Genomic DNA, 22,475 nt, shown 5'->3' with positions numbered 1-22,475 from the left:
ATAATGATTACAATTTAAGGGAAATGTAGAAGTTGTTATACTGAGTCTCTGCAGAGGTTGGCGTCATCTCTTCACAGGTGTTGGTGTCATCTAAATCTTTGTGAGAGGCTGGATCCAAACTGGAGCTGGCATAATCTTTAGTAACTTCCTAAAGCTTTTTTGGTCATTGCATAATCATTTTTGGATCATTTTGGTTACTGTGTAGGGATGGCAGAAATAATTGAAAATTATTTGGTAATAACAAAGTTAAAAACTTTTTTTACCTATTCCTAAAATATGTCCAGTTTCAGTAATGTTGAAGTGTTGAATATTAACTTTTGCATTCTATTTGAACTCTGTAAATTAATAATTTAATTGACGTTAGTAATGACTTGTCAAAGATGTCTAAAGAAAAAAATTAAAAACTGTTTAGATTAATCATGTTCTTAGTAAATGAGCAAAACCAAGTATTAAATTCTGTTTCCTATACTGAAAATGTGCACAGGCTGTTTGTTTAAATATGAGAGAAAGTCATTTTAAATACATCATTCTTTTTGTATTTTTCCCAGAATTCTCACTAGCTTCTCTTCATAGTTAGCCTCTACATGACATTTTTAGTGGATGTCTGTTTTGGGGTCAGGAAAAGCATTGCTCTTGGCCTTTCAGTTCCATTGGACTGTATGGATTGTGGCAGTTTAACTACAGAGTATTCCTGCTACAGTACATCAGTTTTTGAGAATTGTTGATGTGCTAATAATAATTTAGAAAAATATTGCGTGCTATAATCTATGTTTTATGGCTTGACTCCCAAATAATCTGCAGATGAAGTTGAAATTAAAACTAAATCTCCTTAGGCCGCATATTGTTGAAGTTTAAAGATGCCTTAAAGCTGTGGATGTATGTAAATGCATTGCAGATGTTTAAAATTCTATGCATTTGCACTGATTACACTCAATGCAAATTGAAAAGACGGCTAGAAATTCAAATAAGTTTTAGAAATGACCTCCTCACACAGTTTAATAGAACAGGCCTCTCTTCGATGGGTTGCACCGTATCATTTTCCTTGCCTGCAGGCAATATCAAATCCCAGACGATTTGCAGTCCACACTTAATAGAAAAGCAAAGCAACGCTTCACACCAGTGTCGACTCACTCTTAGCATAACATTCACTTTTCAATTTTGGATTTTCATATCACTTCACTAAAGAGAACGCAGAGTAAAGTTTATCTTGGGTGAAGCTTGTGATTTCACTGCCCGGTACCTGCAGCTTGGACTCAAAATCTGAGGCCATGAAAAGATAGATGGATAATGGAGCAGACAAGAAGATAAGTTTGAGCTCGTCTGTGACTTCAGTTTGGATTCTCCTAGTAGACAGTGATGGAGTTGGAAAATAAATGCAATGGAATTTTTTTTTTTTTTTTTACGGCAATCATAATTTTGAATTAAGCAATGTCAAATGAAAATCACATACCCCATCTATCTTTTGTGGTTAATAGTTCAAGAAATCTAATTCACAAATTCTAATTCTTAGTGTATTGCACAAGATTAAAACATGCAATGTATTTAATTCTTTAAATATATTGCAGTATTTGTGGCATCTGAATAAGCTATTTGTAAGAATCAGCCCCATACTGTTCATGATTTAAAGCATTGTAGTGTGCTTCTACTTCATTCAGTAAGACCTCCATGCCAACTACACCATGTGCTTATGGTTAGCAGGACAGCAAGGATCTCTGATAGCATCACTCCCTCCTTCCTTCTGTCTGAAACAACTCTGATTCTTCCATCTTTTTGATAGATTGCCAGACCAAGAACACAGTATAAAATATTGTGCTTCTTCAGGACAGTTCCTTTGAGGTGTGTTTACTTAAGAAATGAAGTCAATGATCAGAATGAAATATATCTGTAGCCAGTCAAGTCATCTTCCATGGGTCCTCTTTGAAGGTAGGGCTTTTTATTATTGAGTCAAAGAACACAAACAGGCCAGTTTGCAGTGAGGTTAAGACACAGCCAGTGATCAAAGTTTCTGGGTTATAATAGTTATGTCAACATTTTTGTTTGTGCGAGTCAGTGCTTGTTAAATTGAAATTGTTATTTTGCCTTTTATTTTGGAATATTTTTTTTTCTTTTAAACCGATGCTACTGTCTGTCTCCTTGCTAATCACCTATTTCCTCCACAGATGTCATGTGGCAAATAAAACATGCCCAAAGAATCACAGCTGGAGTAATCGCTTGTGCAGATGTGTGCCACTACCCGACACCCTCTTTTCAGAGTCAAATTATGGTAAGTGCTAATGCACATGTTTACTGCCTTACAATGCTGTGTTTTGCATGTGTGTCTGAGCATGACTGTATGAAAGAGAATATATATACACACACATACAGTATATACATACACAGGTGCTGGTCATACAATTACAATATCATTAAAAAGTTGAATTATTTCACTAATTCCATTCAAAAAGTTGTAGCAGAAATGAGTCAAATCAGACAAATCAAAGAGTCTATCAGAGCTGTGTGCATTGAAACATGAGCTGAATTCCTCAGGAAGTCATAAATCAGTTCTAGTGCCACAGGAACCAAGCAAGATAACCAACCAACCAACTTGTTCACACAACAGCTTTCAACATTAACACCAATAGAACAATTATTGACAATTTTAATTCGAAGAAGAGATTGTCAAATTTATTGTTCGTGATTGGAATGCAATGCTGGACATCACATGTAAACCCAGGAGATCAAGTTAAATACTTGCATTGACTTCCCCCCCCAGCCAGTGAAACCAGACTGAAATTCCTAAGGGGGAAGGGCTTTAAACCTTTGTCTTCACAGAAAAGTCCTTTGCCAGAGAATGGCAAAGAAACCCTTTTTATACATTATATATGGACCAGAATGAACTCAAAAAAGACTTATGAATGAATCATTCCATTGCTTAACTCCATATTCATTTACGTGTAACCCACACATTTGACTATCATGTATAATCACTTATTGTGTATGTCTTTTGATAACTATAGGATACCTAGTCATGTCTAGTATTGAAATAATCGCATTTTCTTGCTTGATATTGTCCTGACAATCATTTATTTGTAAAATATATCATAATCATGTTATAGGAATCATGTCCAAAATTAGACCCTGTGAGGCAAGAACCACATGCTTGGTAAGATAAACAAATGATTTATGATACCCACCCCAAGAACATATCTGATTGGTCAAGGCAACATTTGAGGGGTGGCCAACAGGAAAGTTTAAATACTTTGGATACGATTAAATTCTGGCTTTTAGTTCTAGTCTAGCTGCTGCTATTAGCCATGTCGGCTTTTAGTTCTAGCATTGCTTGTGCTATCAGTCATGCCTTGCTTTTAGTCTGCTTTTAGTCCCTAGCTGCTGCTATTAGCCATGTCGGCTTTTAGTTCCAGCCTTGCTCGTGCTATCAGTCATGCCTGCTCTTAGCTTTTAGCTTGTAGCTTTGCTACCTAGCTTTAGCTTTTAGCATCTAGCCATGCGGTTAGTCATCAATGTTCTTTGAGCGCGGCTCCAGCGTGCCTGCCTGCTGCTACTATGAGAAGGAACACAACCTAGTCTCGTCAAACTTTATTTCTTTTCTTTTCCGTTTGAGAGTTTCGTGTTCTCAGTTAAGTTTTGTAACGTCCATTCAACTTCAACCAGCGAACACGACTCTGCACTTTCAGCCAACGCCCAACAACCACGGGCTTCCCAAGACGTCACTTCAGAGAATGAACTTCCAGCCAATCAACGACCTCGGGATAGCCCTTTCACCGAGGCTCCTTCTTCACAGGAGATGCAAGTAACTTTACCTCCAGACTGTGACCTTTACTGGTGTATCTAATATAATTTTAACCTCATTGAGGAACTCAATGCGAGCGCTAATTACGTGATTGATGGTTGTTCATGTTTATGCAATTTAACGTATTGCTGTTAACTTGGGATTCCATATTTCCATTCTCTTAAACTCATCTTTCCCTAACTTTCGACCTTCCTGCAACTTGTGTGAATGTGTGTGTGCGTGCGTTTATGTGTTAGATTAGTTTATATGTCTTAGATTTATCTAATAAAGCCTTATACATATTGAAAAGAGAAGTATCTTGTGTTTTGTGCTTACAAGTTAATGTCTTAGACTGCCGATCTTGTTACTGTGCTAATTGATAGTGTTTTCACTATAGTTTGGATATTAGTATCCAGCGCAGATTTGATGTTAAACGGCTCGTTCACTGAACCGCAGGCGCGTCTCCGTGAACAGCCGTGAAACAGTGATTCTGTTCAAATTCCCTTTAAAATCTTAAATGATTCCCTTTGAGCTAAATTAACCTGTTTCCCTTACATTTATAATGGTGGAGAATGATTGCGGGCAGTTTAATCTAAATTATGAGCATAAACCAAGTTATTTAATCTTTGATTTTGCTAAAGGAATGAAAGATGAGAAGCATGCGAGACCTGAGTATGTGTGTGTGTTTGCGTGACGTAAGCAGCGCGCGCCTTCCCGCTTGAATGAAAGGAGCTAGACGAGACTTTAACTCGAGTCCGTCTCCCCGTTGTTAACAGCAGTAAGTGAACTTAAAAGTAAACATCTGAGAACGTACAATAAGGTAGAAATTGAGCGTGTTCCTCATTTGTGTAATGCCTTGTTTTATAGCTGATTTGATTTCACTGCGTGTTCCAGTGTCTCAAACGCTATCTCAGTCACTGTTTGCTGAACGGAGCTAAACTGTTAGTGTTTCAAAAGGGATATAAATCGGTGAATAAAGAATAGGTTTGAGCGGGTTCCTCAATCTATTTATCAAAGTCCCCGTATTCATATTTCATATAGTTTGATTGCCAGTGCGTGTTCCACTGCCGAATCAAATTTGATATTCGACTCCCCTAAGTTAACGTTAAGCATTAGAGAACAATGTTTGCCCATTTGTATCCGTTCACAAAGTGAATGCAATCTCGCGTAACACTGCGTGTGTCCGAGAGTAATTTGAATGGGAGTGTTTTAAAAGCTTGATCAAGTAAATTTTAACTGTGTACCAACAGCGAAGGAAGACTTTTATGTTTGTGTCCAGAAAAACTGGCACGGAGATTCAAATTGCTGAGATTGATATAACTGTGTTCCCTTAACTACAGCAGGAAGCTGCTATTTGAATTAAGATAAATTTAACTCTATACAAACTGAGAGTTTAAGTGCCACATCGCAAAACAACTGAAAGGCGGTCTTGTTATTTGTACAGTGTTGAAATGAGCCGACATTTCATGTAACATGCTTAACTGTATTTGCAACAATGCAACGATTCATGTGCTAATCCACTAGAATGTGTTTTGGTTGCCATAGTGACGACCGTGACCAGGAAGCCTAACGTACTTCCGGAGCAACTCTGAACTGTGCACGCGCAGCGCACAAACTCCGCGGTGTCGCTAAGCTAACGAAACCATTGCATTTACATTGAAGTCTATACTAAAGCCACTAGCCTCAAAGGTTAGCCGTTAGCATTACCATCCAGTGGTAGAATAATGTGTGTTTGGGCAACGCTGACGTGATTTAACCATTTTAAACATCTTAACTAACACTTGTTAGTCCCTCTCTTTTTATCGCTCTCTTTTCTCACTAGACCACTTATTTTCATTTTACTAGAAAGGGAAATACTGACTCACAATTATTAATTGTCAAATTGAAATTTAATTGAAACATTAAATTTATTTTGAATCATTTAAAATTTCCCTCTCAGGTCATTTCATATGATCTTTTATTTCTAGTATTCTCTTTTGGGTCTAATTATTTTAGGAATGAATAAGCCTTGAACTTTGGAAGTTAAGTAAACTTATTCTTCCTAATTTATTTATTACCCATCTGAATATATGCTATTCAGACCTTTACTTATTTGAATGCGTTTTACCCCTCTTCCTGTTTTGGTTATATACTTAACCGCTATTGTTTTACGTATTGATTTCCTCTTTTTAATTTCATGTTTGCATATTTTGCCCATTTATTAATTTTTTTTAATTTTCCTATTTCTTACCATTTCTTTTGTGTATCCTAGCCTGGGGACGACAAACCTGAGCCCTAAAAGGAGACACTGTTATCCCTCACTACGAGTTCAAATAAATTAGAAAGACAACTCTCTTTCACTTAAAGTTTATTTTGTTTGATTAGTTGTGTAGCAACTAACACAACGCTCTCCTTGTAGTTGAGATAACCGCTACTGAGACTTACCATCTCCTTCCTCTCTCTCCTTTACTTTCCTCTTCTCTTTTTACATTTGTAGGACATGTAAGAACCATCAATCAATTCTAAGTGAAGTAAATACACAATCGTGCCAAAGACGACGAATCATCCTTATGAATTTGATTGTAATCATCCTCTCATTTGTTCTTCCTAACCTCCCTACATTTGGAAACGCAATCCAAGTTTTAGCATCTCATCCAACTTTGAGATCAATTTAATAGAGATACGTGTTGAACAACTGTCGCCTTCGCAGCCTCCCTGGTGCGCGGTCCAACTGAAAGGTGTACGGTGTCAATCCTGTCAGACTAAGAAAAGAGATATCAGAATTATTATTGTATTCTTTTGTCCAAAGCAAGAAATATAATAATAGTGTTTACGTTTTTGATAACATTTAATTGGAAAAAATAATTTTCCCCATTTGAAAAACAGAAATTTTGCTTGTCATTTGAATTTGTTTTTCACCTCTGTCTTTTTTTTCCTCTTCCTCATTAGAGTGACAAAGTCTTCGCATCTCTAGTCTACTTAGACACCCTGAGACCAACACAGTCATCACCACATTTCACTAGTGGTTCACAATCACTGATACAACACTTAGTTGTCCCACCACACATAGGCTTTTACTCCACACAGATCTGTGTCAGTCTCTCTTCTCCCTAGCGTGCCAACATGCCGCAGACTGCAGACCCCATTTCCCATGGGGAAGATGTGAACTTTTGGCTGAGAGGCATAACAGACAGCCTCACTCCAAAGACATTTGAACTGTTATTATTTTTAATAATAATCCTAATCCTGAGAAGATTCCTGACACAAGATTCAAGCCAGAACAACAACCACGAGGAGCTAGTCAAGATCACGAGCTCACTAAGCTATGCCTTCACAACCCAGCTGAAACTGAGCGACAAGCACATCACCCACCTTCAAGAGGAGCTGACACATGCTCAACATCGCATAGACAAGCTGGAAGTGAAAGTTCAAAATCAACTCAAAGCACCCAGCGAGAGGGAGCAGGATACAACAGAACAAGTTATGAAGCTCCAAGCAGCCCTGGCAGCAGCTCAGCTCGACCAGCAACATACAACGGCTGCTCAGAAAGACCTGGTAAACAGACTCCAGTATGCCGAACAGCTACTAGAGAAAGCCAAGATAGACATCAGAAACAAGAATTCTGAAAATAGTGCTTTGAAAGACCACCTTGAAAGGTACAGCACTGAAATGGACAATCTGACCCAACAACTAGATGATACCAACGATGAGCTCTACATGGTCAGAAAAGAACTCCAAAATGCTTACAAGCACAAACGAGAGCCAAGGAAAGAGAAACCTCTCTTAGCCTCATCACTGCTGAGCAGAGCAGAGTCCCACGTCCAAGAACTGGCATATGATGAAAGGAGCGAAGGGCCACAACCCAAAACCTCACCTGCCTTCGCCACACAACCCTTTTCTGCCAACGAAAGAAAACCTCCCGTCCAAGGCCTTGGAGCTGCACACGGGATGACCATCAAAGACCTCAACAAGCTGTCTAAAAACATCAGCAGGTTCAACCCGAACTCCACAGAGAGCCCTGACATCCAAGCTTATCTGCGAGATATCGAATTTCACCTGGAAGTGAGACCTCATGTGACTGACAGAGACTGGTTATACCTCCTTAGAGCCACGTCCAGCTCCGAGGTACGAAACTTTCTAGATCGACAGCCCAGTCAAACCAAGTCAAACTACCAGCGACTTCGTGAGGTCCTGATTAAAGAGTTTACAGACCCAGAGTCTGAACATGGACTGTTAACTGCCTTGGAAACCAAACAAGGTCGTCAAGAGACTCCACAAGCTTATTACAACCGACTCCGACAAGCCTACTTTGGTGCACACAACAGCCCTGACCTTGAAGAGGATGTGAACTTCAAAAGCCTCTTCCTAAGAAATCTGCACCCTGGAGTCAGTCACCATCTAGGTGTCATGGCCTGTCCGAACTCCATGACCATCCAACAGTTGCGTAACCTAACACAGAAGGCCTATAACAAGCAGAGGTTGGCCTCAAAGAAAGGTAACAAAACATCCACACTCTTGAACTCTGTCAACAAAGACTCAAGCCTTGCACTGGACGACACCCAGTGGCATCACAACACCAGAGTCTTCCATCAAGAGCACAGAGAACGTGACGCCCATATCCACGACCGCTTTCAGCCCAACTGCTGGAAAAATCCATGGGACCAGCCACGCTTCTCAAGAAACCAAAAGGATAACATCTGGAAACCTAACCAGATATCCAAAGGTAATCACCTGACTCATCCAAGAGCAACTCGTGTGGGTAAGCGACAACAAAACCCACCTCAGCACCACTCAGACATGCACAGTGCTGAGTACTCACAAGAACATAACCGCTTACCATTAGAAGACACGGAACAAGTCATGGAACAACTAAGAGAGTTCCTTCAAGACAATTTACATGCAGGTGACCACAAATTTGAGTCATGCTCGCTGTGACCAGCGACAGAACGGAAGGCCGGTGATCACCTGGTGCACCACATCAGAGATGACAAGCACCTGTTCAACAACAACCCAGAATGAACAAGTCTTTCACGGCCAACTGTTGATGAAAAATCTGAGGTACTAAAGGACATCACCTCAGTCACTAACAAACTGTCAAATGAACTCCAACTCCAAGTTCCAAATTCCCTGTCTGTGCAACAGCAACCACCAGAGCACAGAAGGTCAGAAAGTCTGCTACAGCCAGAAGGCATCACAAGAAAAATGCAACATAAGAGACAAGTTTTGCAACTCAGCTTCACACAGCCATGCCAAACTGCCTCCGACTGTCTGCCAAAGAACCTCCTGCCTTGCTGGACTGACCCCTCATTAGACCATGGACACGCCCTCATCCAAGCCAAGGATGCAGAGAGCCAGTTTTCAGTGACATGCTAGAAAAAGGGGGAGACAACACAGACTTGAACAGATCTGACCACACATGCACTACACCAGTAACACACAACATTACCTACACCCAGAGGTAAACACATCTACTGATAACACAGTCAACAAACATATTCTTCCCACAGGTAGAATATCCAACTTTTAGTGTAACAAAGTTACACATACCCACCATGAAGAAACGTGCAGCCATCCTCACAATAGGTAGAACACCTGACACTAAGTTAAGGTTCATGACACACTAGCTGCACCTGACATCCTAGCTCAATAGTAGTTGTAACCCATGCTAGGAAAACCCACAGCAGCCTTGTTTTGTTTTGTTCTTCTTCTACCTATCCTTCTCCTTCCCCTCTTTCCTGAGTAGGTGAAACGCCTAGACACCCTGCGAGGGTCGAAGGTCTGATATTAGGATTGACTCGCAACACCTAATATCCGCCAGCCACTCTAAACTGAATGGAAGCCAGAGAGCTCCATGCATGATAGGTCAATTCATTGAATTGAAAATGAAATTACTAGAAAACTAATGGTAAACATGTAAAGTAAGACAACCTAGAAGAACCAAACAAAGTTAACCACAAATAAAATAAAAACAATTTCCAAGACGATCTAAACTATCCTCAATGTGCTAAACTACATTGACTAATTGAACTTAACCACGTGTACCTAAATAACCTGATGCCTGCACCAGTACAGTAACTGTCATGGAGGTGTTGTCTTGCTGTTTGCTGTGTTTGTCTGCTTCTTCTGCCTTTGTTTCTCCAGCGATCGACGATGTCTTCACCTAAACACCTCGCCGATCGAAAGGGGGATATATGTAGCAGAAATGAGTCAAATCAGACAAATCAAAGAGTCTATCAGAGCTGTGTGCATTGAAACATGAGCTGAATTCCTCAGGAAGTCATAAATCAGTTCTAGTGCCACAGGAACCAAGCAAGATAACCAACCAACCAACTTGTTCACACAACAGCTTTCAACATTAACACCAATAGAACAATTATTGACAATTTTAATTCGAAGAAGAGATTGTCAAATTTATTGTTCGTGATTGGAATGCAATGCTGGACATCACATGTAAACCCAGGAGATCAAGTTAAATACTTGCATTGACTTCCCCCCCCCAGCCAGTGAAACCAGACTGAAATTCCTAAGGGGGAAGGGCTTTAAACCTTTGTCTTCACAGAAAAGTCCTTTGCCAGAGAATGGCAAAGAAACCCTTTTTATACATTATATATGGACCAGAATGAACTCAAAAAAGACTTATGAATGAATCATTCCATTGCTTAACTCCATATTCATTTACGTGTAACCCACACATTTGACTATCATGTATAATCACTTATTGTGTATGTCTTTTGATAACTATAGGATACCTAGTCATGTCTAGTATTGAAATAATCGCATTTTCTTGCTTGATATTGTCCTGACAATCATTTATTTGTAAAATATATCATAATCATGTTATAGGAATCATGTCCAAAATTAGACCCTGTGAGGCAAGAACCACATGCTTGGTAAGATAAACAAATGATTTATGATACCCACCCCAAGAACATATCTGATTGGTCAAGGCAACATTTGAGGGGTGGCCAACAGGAAAGTTTAAATACTTTGGATACGATTAAATTCTGGCTTTTAGTTCTAGTCTAGCTGCTGCTATTAGCCATGTCGGCTTTTAGTTCTAGCATTGCTTGTGCTATCAGTCATGCCTTGCTTTTAGTCTGCTTTTAGTCCCTAGCTGCTGCTATTAGCCATGTCGGCTTTTAGTTCCAGCCTTGCTCGTGCTATCAGTCATGCCTGCTCTTAGCTTTTAGCTTGTAGCTTTGCTACCTAGCTTTAGCTTTTAGCATCTAGCCATGCGGTTAGTCATCAATGTTCTTTGAGCGCGGCTCCAGCGTGCCTGCCTGCTGCTACTATGAGAAGGAACACAACCTAGTCTCGTCAAACTTTATTTCTTTTCTTTTCCGTTTGAGAGTTTCGTGTTCTCAGTTAAGTTTTGTAACGTCCATTCAACTTCAACCAGCGAACACGACTCTGCACTTTCAGCCAACGCCCAACAACCACGGGCTTCCCAAGACGTCACTTCAGAGACTGAACTTCCAGCCAATCAACGACCTCGGGATAGCCCTTTCACCGAGGCTCCTTCTTCACAGGAGATGCAAGTAACTTTACCTCCAGACTGTGACCTTTACTGGTGTATCTAATATAATTTTAACCTCATTGAGGAACTCAATGCGAGCGCTAATTACGTGATTGATGGTTGTTCATGTTTATGCAATTTAACGTATTGCTGTTAACTTGGGATTCCATATTTCCATTCTCTTAAACTCATCTTTCCCTAACTTTCGACCTTCCTGCAACTTGTGTGAATGTGTGTGTGCGTGCGTTTATGTGTTAGATTAGTTTATATGTCTTAGATTTATCTAATAAAGCCTTATACATATTGAAAAGAGAAGTATCTTGTGTTTTGTGCTTACAAGTTAATGTCTTAAACTGCCGATCTTGTTACTGTGCTAATTGATAGTGTTTTCACTATAGTTTGGATATTAGTATCCAGCGCAGATTTGATGTTAAACGGCTCGTTCACTGAACCGCAGGCGCGTCTCCGTGAACAGCCGTGAAACAGTGATTCTGTTCAAATTCCCTTTAAAATCTTAAATGATTCCCTTTGAGCTAAATTAACCTGTTTCCCTTACAAAGTGAAACTTGTATATTATATTCATTCATTAAACACAGACTGATATATTTCAAATGTTTATTTGTTTTAATTTTGATGATTATAACTGACAACTAAGGAAAATCCCAAATTCAGTATCTCAGAAAATTAGAATATTACTTAAGACCAGTACAAAGAAAGGATTTTTAGAAATCTTGGCAAACTGAAAAGTATGAACATGAAAAGTATGAGCATGTACAGCACTCAATACTTAGTTGGGACTCATTTTGCCTGAATTAATGCAGCATTGTGGCATGGAGTCGATCAGTCTGTGGTACAGCTCAGGTGTTATGAGAGTCCAGGTTGCTCTGATAGTGGCCTTCAGCTCTTCTGCATTCTTGGGTCTGGCATATTGCATCTTCCTTTTCACAATACCTCATAGATTTTCTATGGGGTTAAGGTCAGGCAAGTTTGCTGGACAATTAAGAACAGGGATACCATTGTCGTTAAACCAGGTACTGGTAGCTTTGGCACTGTATGCAGGTGCCAAGTCCTGTTGGAAAATTAAATCTGCATCTCCATAAAGTTGGTCAGCAGCAGGAAGCATGAAGTGCTCTAAAACATCCTGGTATACGGCTGCGTTGACCTTGGACCTCAGAAAACAAAGTGGACCAACATCAGCAGATGACATGGCACCCCAAACCATCACTGACTGTGGAAACTTTACACTGGAACTCAAGCAACATGGATTGTGTGCCTCTCCTCTCTTCCTCTAGACTCTGGGACCCTGATTTTCAAAGGAAATGCAAAATTTACTTTCATCAGAGAACATAACTTTGGACCACTCAGCAGCAGTCCAGTCCTTTTTGAAGAGAGACGGTTCTGATGCTGTCTGTTGTTCAAGAGTGGCTTGACACAAGGAATGTGACAGCTGAAACCCATCTCTTGCATACATGTGCGTAGTGGTTCTTGAAGCACTGACTCCAGCTGCAGTCCACTCTTTGTGAATCTCCCCCACATTTTTGATTGAGTTTTGTTTCACAATCCTCTCCAGGGTGCGGTAATCCCTATTGCTTGTACTTTTTATACCACATATTTTCCTACCCCTTTGCCTCTCTATTAATGTGCTTGTACACAGAGCTCTGTGAACAGCCAGTTCTTTTGCAATGACCTTTTGTGTCTTGCCCTCCTTGTGCAAGGTGTCAATGGTTGTCTTTTGGACAACTGTCAAATCAGCAGTCTTCTCCATGATTGTGTAGCCTACAGAACTAGACTGAGAGACTGTTTAAAGGCCTTTGCTGGTGTTTTGATTTAATTAGCTGATTAGAGTGTGGCACCAGGCGTCTACACTATTGAACCTTTTCACAATATTCTCATTTTCTGAGATACTGAATTTGGGATTTTCCTTAGTTGTCAGTTATAATCATCCAAATTAAAAGAAATAAACATATGAAATATATCAGTCTGTGTGTAATGAATGAATATAATATTACAAGTTTCACTTTTTTAATAGAATTTACGGTGGCCGAGACAGCTCAACATGCTGCAACTTAGGAAAACACATGCAAATTGAAAAAACATCAGCATGTGAAGAAAACATCTTCATCAATTGACAACACAAGTGTTGCAAATCATCACAACACATGCATATAACGAAACGCGCTGCAAATCCTCACAACACTTGCATACAATGGAACGCGCTGAAAATACTTCACAACACATGCATATAGCGAAACGCGCTGCAAATACTTCACAACACATGAATATAGCGAAACGCACTGCAAATACTTCACAACACATGCATATAGAGAAATGTGCTGCAAATACTTCACAACACATGCATACAACGAAACACGCTGCAAATACTTCACGACACATATAAATTAAGAAACGCAGCACATACACATTTAGCAACAATTAATGAAGCATTGGAAATTTATTTTCATTAACCTTGAATTATATTTAGTTGAGAATATTAAAGTTAGCCATCTTAAGTAACGTTTTACATTTAATCATGTTATTATTCAGCTTATTTAGGCTAATAATATCCAAAAGATAAAGGAATCATGTTTAAAAAACACCATAAAAAACCTCACCTTTCAGTTCATCAACAACTCCACTGACCAGTAGCCACTGCACGATAAACAAATCCAAGTCGGGTCCGACACTTTTTGAGTACTCCTTGAAACATTTTCATTGTGGTCAGTGCTATTTGCAGCTCGATTCGTTATATGCATGTGTTGTGATGATTTGCAACACTTGTGTTATCAAACTGATGAAGATGTTTTCTTCATTTGCTGATGTTTTTTCAATTTGCATGTGTTTTCTTAAGTAGCATCATGTTGAGCTGTCTCGGCCACTGTAACAATTAGTGAAATAAACTTTTTGATGATATTAAAATTATATGACCAGTACTGGTGTATGTATATATATGTGTGTGTGTGTGTGTGTGTGTGTGTGTGTGTGCTGTTATTGGAATGGGTGGTGACAGTGCAACTTTGCTGTTCACTTTGGAATTAAGGAAATAGCTTATCACGAAGGCAGAGCGCAATCACAGAGATCTGCAATCAATACCCTGACTACACATCAACAAAACAAAGCCTGCAAAAACACGGTTGCATTTCTGTAGAGAGGAAAGCTGCCATAATATCTGCTTTCAGCTTTGTGGCAATTGTTAAAGCCAAACAAAAGAATCCCCAGCAAAGTGTGTTCATTTAAAATGGAATAATTACTCTTTCTAACCCTTGTAACTGATCTCAAACCTGAGTTCTTGTGAAGGTGGAATAGCCATACAAATATGTGAGTGCAGTTAAAAATAGTGGCATACATATTGGGGCATTATATTAAATTTGAAAAGACAGGTTGATTTGGTGTGGGTGGTTATGTTCCTATAGCATGCTGGCCAATTTTGTTGACTGTCATGCTGTAATGGAATAATAGATTTGCGTTCAGCTCCACTGTAGCAGTTGGGGAGTGAAACAGGTGAAATGAATCTTTGCTAAAGCGGACACAGGACTAGGAGGAATGTGTTGGGACTTTTTGCTTGCTTCATAGAAAAATCCCACATCACCTTTTACTTGGCTCGGCCCATGACAGATAAGCTTTATACTGCGTACTGTGATAGCACATTACCTTGTGGGTTAGGTTATTTTGACTACTGATAGCAATACAGATTCTCCTCTTTCCAGTTGTGTAATTTCACATGTTCCCCCTCAAACATACTTAAGTAGCAAGATCTTCCTCTGCTGCAGTTGCATGTTACATAAGACGAACTGATGCTATACTATAAAGCGACATAAATGGTCATCTTGTTTCCACTAGTACTCACTCTCTTCCGCCTCCTCTCCATGTCTGTTCTGTATGTCCTTTGAGGCACATAAACATAGCTGAAATGCTTTGAGAGCAGTTATGTGGCTTGACCATGACAGAGAACCATTGCAAAAACACTGATTACTTTCAGAGCATACAACTTTGGCTGGATTTTGTTTGGTGCTTGTGAAGCAGCATCTTGCATTATGGGTTATATTTACTTTTGTTTCCATGTGGTGTGAATGGATTCATTTTTTAAATGTGTGTCTTGATTGTTAGAGTATCAATGATAAGTGAAAGATAATAGTGTCCAAGATAAGTTTAAAGCATGTTTTCAGAGATGTAATTTTTTTTTTTTTTTTTTTTTTTTTTTTACTTTCAGATTTAATGAATTTAAAAATGTCAAGTAAAAAGTGATGGCACATTGTTTTATTTTCAACACATTTTGTAACCTGAACTTACTTTGCCATGTGCAGTTCTTTTCTTTCTTTATTCATTATGATATCAACTTCAACTTCAATTTATTTGTATAGCGCATTTATACACAATTTCATTGCCCAAAGTGCTTCACAGTGTAAAATAAAAAAACAAAGTAGACATACTAAATTTAAAATACAGAATTAAACAAGAACTAGTTAAAAAGCCAAGCTAAACAGATAAGTCTTCAGCTGAGACCTAAAGACCTCCACTGATGGAGCTTGTCAAATATAAAAAGGGAGATTGTTCCACAGTTTTGGGCCTGCTACTGAGAAAGCATGATCACCTTTTGACTTCTTTTTGGACAGAGGAGTAACTAGCAACAGTTGATTTGATGATCTTATATGTGTATATATGTGTATTCGTAAACATGAAATCTAGTTTTGAATGTATTTTTGAATACATTAAAAGGTACAGACAAAGTGTGTGTCTTGTCATTGGTCCTAAAGAAGTTGGTGCCCAAAATTAATTTGCACTGATCCAGTGAACCAAATCCATCCTCTTATGGTAAATGGACTGCATTTATATAGGGCTTTCAACAGACCCCTGGCCATCCAAAGTGATTTACAAATTGCCTCACATTCAACCATTCACTCACTCAGCCATTCAAGGCGCCATCCAGCTCATCGGGAGCAACTGGGGTTAGATGTTTTGCTCAAGGACACCTCGACACTTGGTCAGGTGGAGCTGGGGATTGAACCACCAACCTTCCAGTTTGTAGACAACCTACATGAACCACTGAGCCACTGCCACCCCATATAGCCAAACATACAAATTTCCAAATAAAAAACATTCTTCCAACATCTGAATTTCCTAAAAGTGTTTCAGAAACAATCTAAATCCAACACCTGCAGAAATGTGTTCCCCATGTTATTCTAAACAAAATAAATGCTGACTTGAATCTCAAATATGGTAAATGAGGTAAACCACATATCTTCAGAGGGAATACACTCTGTGAAATCATATATGTGAGTTGAATCCAGAGTGACATATAAAAAAAACTCCCTCTGTGTTGTGAAAGAAGTTTTTAAAATGTGGTTATTCCAACAAAACCAGACCAGTATGGTTCCTTTTCAGTGAAAACCAAATATAGTTTTTTTATTTACCGTAACTGAGCATTTTCCCAAGAGAAATGACTTGAAACATCAACAGCAAACAACACTACAAAAATACCATTGACATGCCATGAATGTGATAACAACTTAAAGTTAAAATCATTCTGGTTTAAATTACATAACATTTTGTCTATATTGCAAGGTTTTCTGCACATATGTAGATGAACAAAAAAGTTAATGTGACCATTTATAAACTCCTTTTAGATGACTAATTGTTCGTAATGTGGCTGTGATTTATTTAATCATCAAAAAAAATACAAAACACTCGTGACAGGAATTCACTTTCTCTCTTCAGCCAAATTCTTAGGCCATTTTGTACACTCCAAAACAAAGGAGGGAATATACTGTAGGAGAGTTGAATTAGCCACCGCATGTAATGTTTTCATCAAGATTTAAAGTAAAACATCTGTTTAGACCTTTTGGGGTAGTATAAGGAATGCTGGGTAGAAAGGCCGTATTGCTAAACAGTTGATCATGTCTGACAAATGTGCATGCTGGACATTGTTCTTTACTTGTGTAACGCTCTGGGAATTGGCCAGGCATTCCATAGCATTGACAAAAGATTTCCTCACAAATGTAAAAATAAGTTGTAACATAAAATAAGGGCTTCTTTATTTCTCTTCTCTCCATCAGCAGACTTTGAGCAGGACTTCTGCGGTCCCGACAAAGAGCTGGATGAGGAGACTTGTCAGTGTGTATGCCGAAAACAGCTGCGAACGGCAGGCTGTGGACCGCACCACTATTTGGACAAGAACACCTGTCAGTGTGTGTGTAAAGCGAAGCCTTCTTCCTGCAGGCCTCAACAGAGCTTCAACAAGGAAACCTGCCAGTGCACCTGTACCAAGGTGTGTCCTAGCAGTCAGCCTCTCAACCGCACCAAATGTGTGTGTGAATGCACAGAGTCCCCTAACAAGTGCTTCTTAAAAGGAAGGCGGTTCCACCCGGGCACATGCAGGTGAGAAAGAGTTTGCTCATAATGTAAACTAATATATTATTGTAAGGTGTTACAATAGATTCACAGCCTCTATTTTGTCAAAGATTTACTGTATATTTGTATCAGTTTCATCATTTTATAATTGAAGTTTTATCATTAGGTATTTTTGCATATTGATCCATTTTCTGCAAGTAATACTATGGATGGTGTTTCTTTTTAAAATAGCTCTTGATAAAATGTTACTGCTGCACTTTAAAGCATTAGTTCACCCGAGAATAAAAATTTGTCTATCTTCTACTCACCCTCGAATTATCCTTGGTGTATGTGACTTTCTTCTTTCAGAATAATCCAGTTGGAGTTATATTAAAAATTGTACTTGCTCTTCCAAGCCTTTCAAGGGGTAAGCGTGTTTGTTTTCAAATGCTCAGAAGACGTGAAATAAAGTGCACACATCTGTAATAAAACATCCCTCAGTGAGTCAGCAGAAGTTAGAAAAAAAAAGTGTTTATTACGTTTGAAATCTGGATGTTTATTTTACAAAAACACATGGATTTTCTACAGGGAGACTTTATTCACCCCCTGGAGCCGTGTGAGGGACATTTTATTACAGATGCACACACTTTATTTCACGTCTCTTGAACTGTTCACAACAAACATCTGCTTACCCCCATTGAAAGGCCTGGAAGAGCAAGGACAATATTTTCGATTGGATTATTCTGAAAGAATAAAGTCACACACACCAAGGATGCTTTGAGAGTGAACTAACCCTTTAAATGGTACAGTGATGTCAGATAGTAATACCATTTCCCCCCCTCTCTTTTTCTAAGTTGTGTCAGGCCACCGTGTAACATGGACCCCAAGAAAAGAGGATGTAATGATGATGAGTATTTCAGTGAGGAACTGTGTCGCTGCATACCCACATACTGGGGGAGACTGAACTAAACACAACTAACAGCTCAGGTGGCGCTGAATACTCACGGACACGTTGACATTTGGAGCAGTGCTATGTTCGGCTGCTGCTTATCCGACTCACATGTGCTAGTCATGTGGACTAGCATGGAGTATTGGGAGACGAGAAATGTCCACATTCAACCCCACATATCAAGCATGGGGTGAGCTATCAAGGACCGAGAGAGATATTTCTAAAGGCTGGAGCCATGTTTTTTCATTGTTTTAATTAAATTGTCTATTCGTATTTGTCAGATACTGATTATATAATTTATTGCCATGAAATGTTTTGAAACTCCCTTGTTCATAGCATTCATTTCGAATCTCTGCGAAGAAAAAACACTGTGATCAATATTTTTATATCATGTTAAGTCCCGTAAAATAAAGTATAAAGTTGTATTATATATTGTTAACTTATTTATCTTATTGAAGTAATACTGCACATGATTCAAATGTATTCAGTTTTGACTATCAAATATATGCACCTATCATTCCAGATTAAATTCTATCAAACAGAAGGAGCAAGCCAGCAAAGAAAAGGTTTTTGTGTGTGTGTGTGTGTGTTGGAAGCATTGCTTGTTGACAGTCTAAGACCATTACGCAAGCCAACCAACAATACCGAAGACTCTGAATGGAAATACAGCACATAAACCTGGATATCGACCATTAGCTGAAAACCGGTGCTACATGTATGCAGTTGCATTACATGAGTGACAATATACGCTTGGATGAATGGAACCTACATCATGTCCAACCTGCCTCCTTAAGAAACAGCAGTATTAAGTGGAGAAAGTTGACCTCTGAGTGACCTCAGTGGTCTTTTAAGACTTTTGACCTCGGTAAATAAATACATAGGAGGAATGTGATTGGCCCAACTCCACTTGGTGTCCGCCACATTTTCAGCTTGACACTGTAAATATAATAAATCACCTCTGCTTCCATCCCAGTACTTGTGTCTGTGTCTGCCAAAAGTGTGCATGTGATTTTTCACTGTTTCTCATTCAATAGAAAGTAGCTCCATAATAGAACCATAATCTTCAGCCATCGGATGAGAAGGATCAAAAACAAGCCCTGGAGCTAAATCCAGCACGTCTTTTGTCTTCAAGCATATTCATATATCAGGTGGCCTCTTTCCCTTGTTTTTTAACCCAAGCCAACACACACACAAACACGCACATGCAGTGGCATGCAAAAGTTTGGGAACCCCATGTAGAATCTTTGGAAATTTTTATAATTTTAACAAAATAAGAGAGATCATAAAAAAATGCATGTTATTAATTATTAAAATAACCACATTTATGTTTGGGAACCCTTGGTTCTTAATAATGTGCGTGGTTAGTTGGATGATCCATGGCTGTTTTTATTTATTTATTTATTTATTTATTTGTTTTGTCATGGTTGTTCACGAGTCCCTTGTTTGTTCTGAACGGCTAAACTGAGCACTGTTTTTCAGTAATCAGTTTTCCTGCAGATTCTTCAGTTTTTCAGCAGCTTTTGCATATTTGAACCCTTTGCAGCAGTGACTGTATGATTTTGAGATCTATCTTTTCACACTGAGGACAATTGAGGGACTCAGACACAACTATTAAAAAAAGGTCAAACATTCACTGATGCTTCAGAAGGAGAAACGATGCATTAAGAGCTGAGGGGTGAAAACTTTGGGAATTTGAATATCAAGGTCAATTGTACTTAATTTGTCTTCCGGAAAACATGCAAGTATCTTTATTTGCTTCTGAAGGGCAGTAAATGAAAAAAATATGTTTCAACAAAATAAGAAAAAAATGGACATCTTCACCCTGTTCAAAAGTTTTCATCCCCTGGCTCTTAATACATCGTGTTTCTTTCTGGAGCATCAGTAAATGATCAGTATTCATCAGTATTTTTCTGAAGAACAGTGCGTAGTTTAATTGTTCAGAACAAACAAGGGACTCATGAACAACCATCACAAAATAAAGAACAGTAATGGATCATCCAGGTAACCACACAAAGTAGTAAAAACCAAGGGTTCCCAAACTTTTTAATGGGCTTATTTTAATAATTTTAGCTATTTTCTTTCTTGTGGACTAAATGTAAACATATTTTATGTGAAATATCTTACTCAGGACAGTACTAAATAAAAAAAAAATTACATGCATTTTGTATGATCTCTCTTGTTAAAATTATTCAGTATTTTCACAGATTCTGCAAGGAGTTCCCAAAATTGCATGCCACTGTATGTGTGTATATATATATATATATATATATATATATATATATATATATATATATATATATATATATATATATATATATATATATATATATATTGTACAGCTCACACATCATTTATACTCTCCTTTTTAGTTCTAAGGTTGCATCAGTTTTGCATATGGACTATATTTCCTCTTCTTTCTCTAACATTGCATACTCTGACATGCTACCATGAACTATATGCTGTAATATTTTGCACTATTTATCTATTTCCAGCTGAAACTACGTTTCTCTTTAACCTGGATTGCAACAGATTGTACTTTAGCCATCTGCATCCGCTGCACAATCCCAAGAGAGACCTGACAAAAATAACATGTGTGCGCTCACAGTGAATCACCGTGAAATAACTAGAAACAGCAGCCCAGTCAGTGGATATGAGCATTTGTGAATGGGGGGTAACCATGTCTAGCCTGATTTCCACTTCTGCTTTGGCTTACTTACATTTCAACATGTAGCCGACATTGGGTTTTCGTCTGGTGCTTGTATATTACAATGAACTAGAAACGAAAACAATTTCGGACATGTAAATAAATGAGTGGTTTATTCTGTCAATTTAAAGAACTAGAGTTTCAGACATCCCAGATAGAATGTTTATACAATGTAAACAAAAATAAGCGACAACCGAATCACAGCACAACAACAAATTTACGGATTTATGCAGAGTAACGTAAATTTGATTATGCATAGAAAAACTTGTGGTAGCCAGAACATGTCAATAATCAGAAATACAGTATGTTACACTGCTGAAGAAATATCTCTCCCTGTGTGTGGTCCATGGGAACCTCAGCTAGAGGTCATCAAATAAATCCTTAAGTCCATAAAAGCTATGATTTCTGCCTGTATTTTACACCTGAATGGGCTTCATTATCATGCACCTGGCATCATCTAGGTGTCTGCTGTAATGCCAGGATTTGCATTGCAGTTGAGATGACTCTGCTGTATGTGCTGTGCTGTCACACACTGGATGCTATGTAACTTAAATCACCTGTGCATGAATTTAATATTGATTCAGATGTACTAAATTAAGTTGCAGTTGGTCAGGGATATTAATGACTTCATGTACAGTACAATATCCACACATGACACCAACAGGTCTGCATTGTTTGCATGTACCTTTAGGGGAAATGCATAGATTATTTTCTGAGCTGATTGTGGAATCTGTTTGTATCATTACTAAGGATCTGGCAATCAGCAGAGTACCATCCTCATTTGACTGAACGTCCAGCACGCAAATTTATGCTTCCAATCACTGAAATCTTGTTGTCAAGTTTCTATTCAGGACATTTAATTAAGAAAATATTTTAAAAATCTTTATTTAAACAGATTTGGATGTAGCATTACAATCACATCAAACAACTGATGAAAACATCACAATAATCCACAAGAAATCAATATCATCAATGAATGTTCTGTGAAGTGAAAAGCTGCGTGTTTGTAAGAAACAAATCATTGAGGCATTTCAACATTTAAACAATTGCATCTGGTAATAAAAAAAAATGTGGATGGTATATGAGTGAAAGTTACTTTGCATTTTTAGATTATTTTTCACATATTGTGGACTATTTTTTATTTATTTATGCATGCATATATTCTGTTTATTAATTTCAGATAACTTGCACTTCTAAACTACTTTTCTAATGATACTGCTGCTACTAATACAAT

General features: G+C 38.4%; 1 protein-coding gene across 2 annotated transcripts in view; it reads left to right on the top strand.

Annotated features, from left to right (window-relative positions):
* The window catches only part of LOC128016600 (vascular endothelial growth factor C), a 41,147-nt gene extending 21,643 nt beyond the window's left edge, over window positions 1–19,504 (top strand). The window contains exons 5-7 of one of the 2 annotated variants that reach the window (XM_052601247.1): window positions 2,160–2,263; window positions 17,318–17,636; window positions 18,443–19,504. In XM_052601247.1, the coding sequence (XP_052457207.1) occupies window positions 2,160–2,263; window positions 17,318–17,636; window positions 18,443–18,557 (538 nt within the window). In that variant the 3' untranslated portion in view covers window positions 18,558–19,504. Of the gene's footprint in view, window positions 1–2,159; window positions 2,264–17,314; window positions 17,637–18,442 lie in introns of both variants that reach the window. The other variant, XM_052601239.1, reaches the window with a different exon arrangement.
* Window positions 19,505–22,475: the final 2,971 nt, after the last annotated feature.

Source organism: Carassius gibelio, chromosome A1 (genome assembly GCF_023724105.1).
Source record: "Carassius gibelio isolate Cgi1373 ecotype wild population from Czech Republic chromosome A1, carGib1.2-hapl.c, whole genome shotgun sequence".
In the NCBI taxonomy this organism is placed as follows: Eukaryota; Metazoa; Chordata; class Actinopteri; order Cypriniformes; family Cyprinidae; genus Carassius; species Carassius gibelio.
Note: the sequence above shows the minus strand (reverse complement) of the source record. Positions and strands in the feature narration are given on the sequence as shown.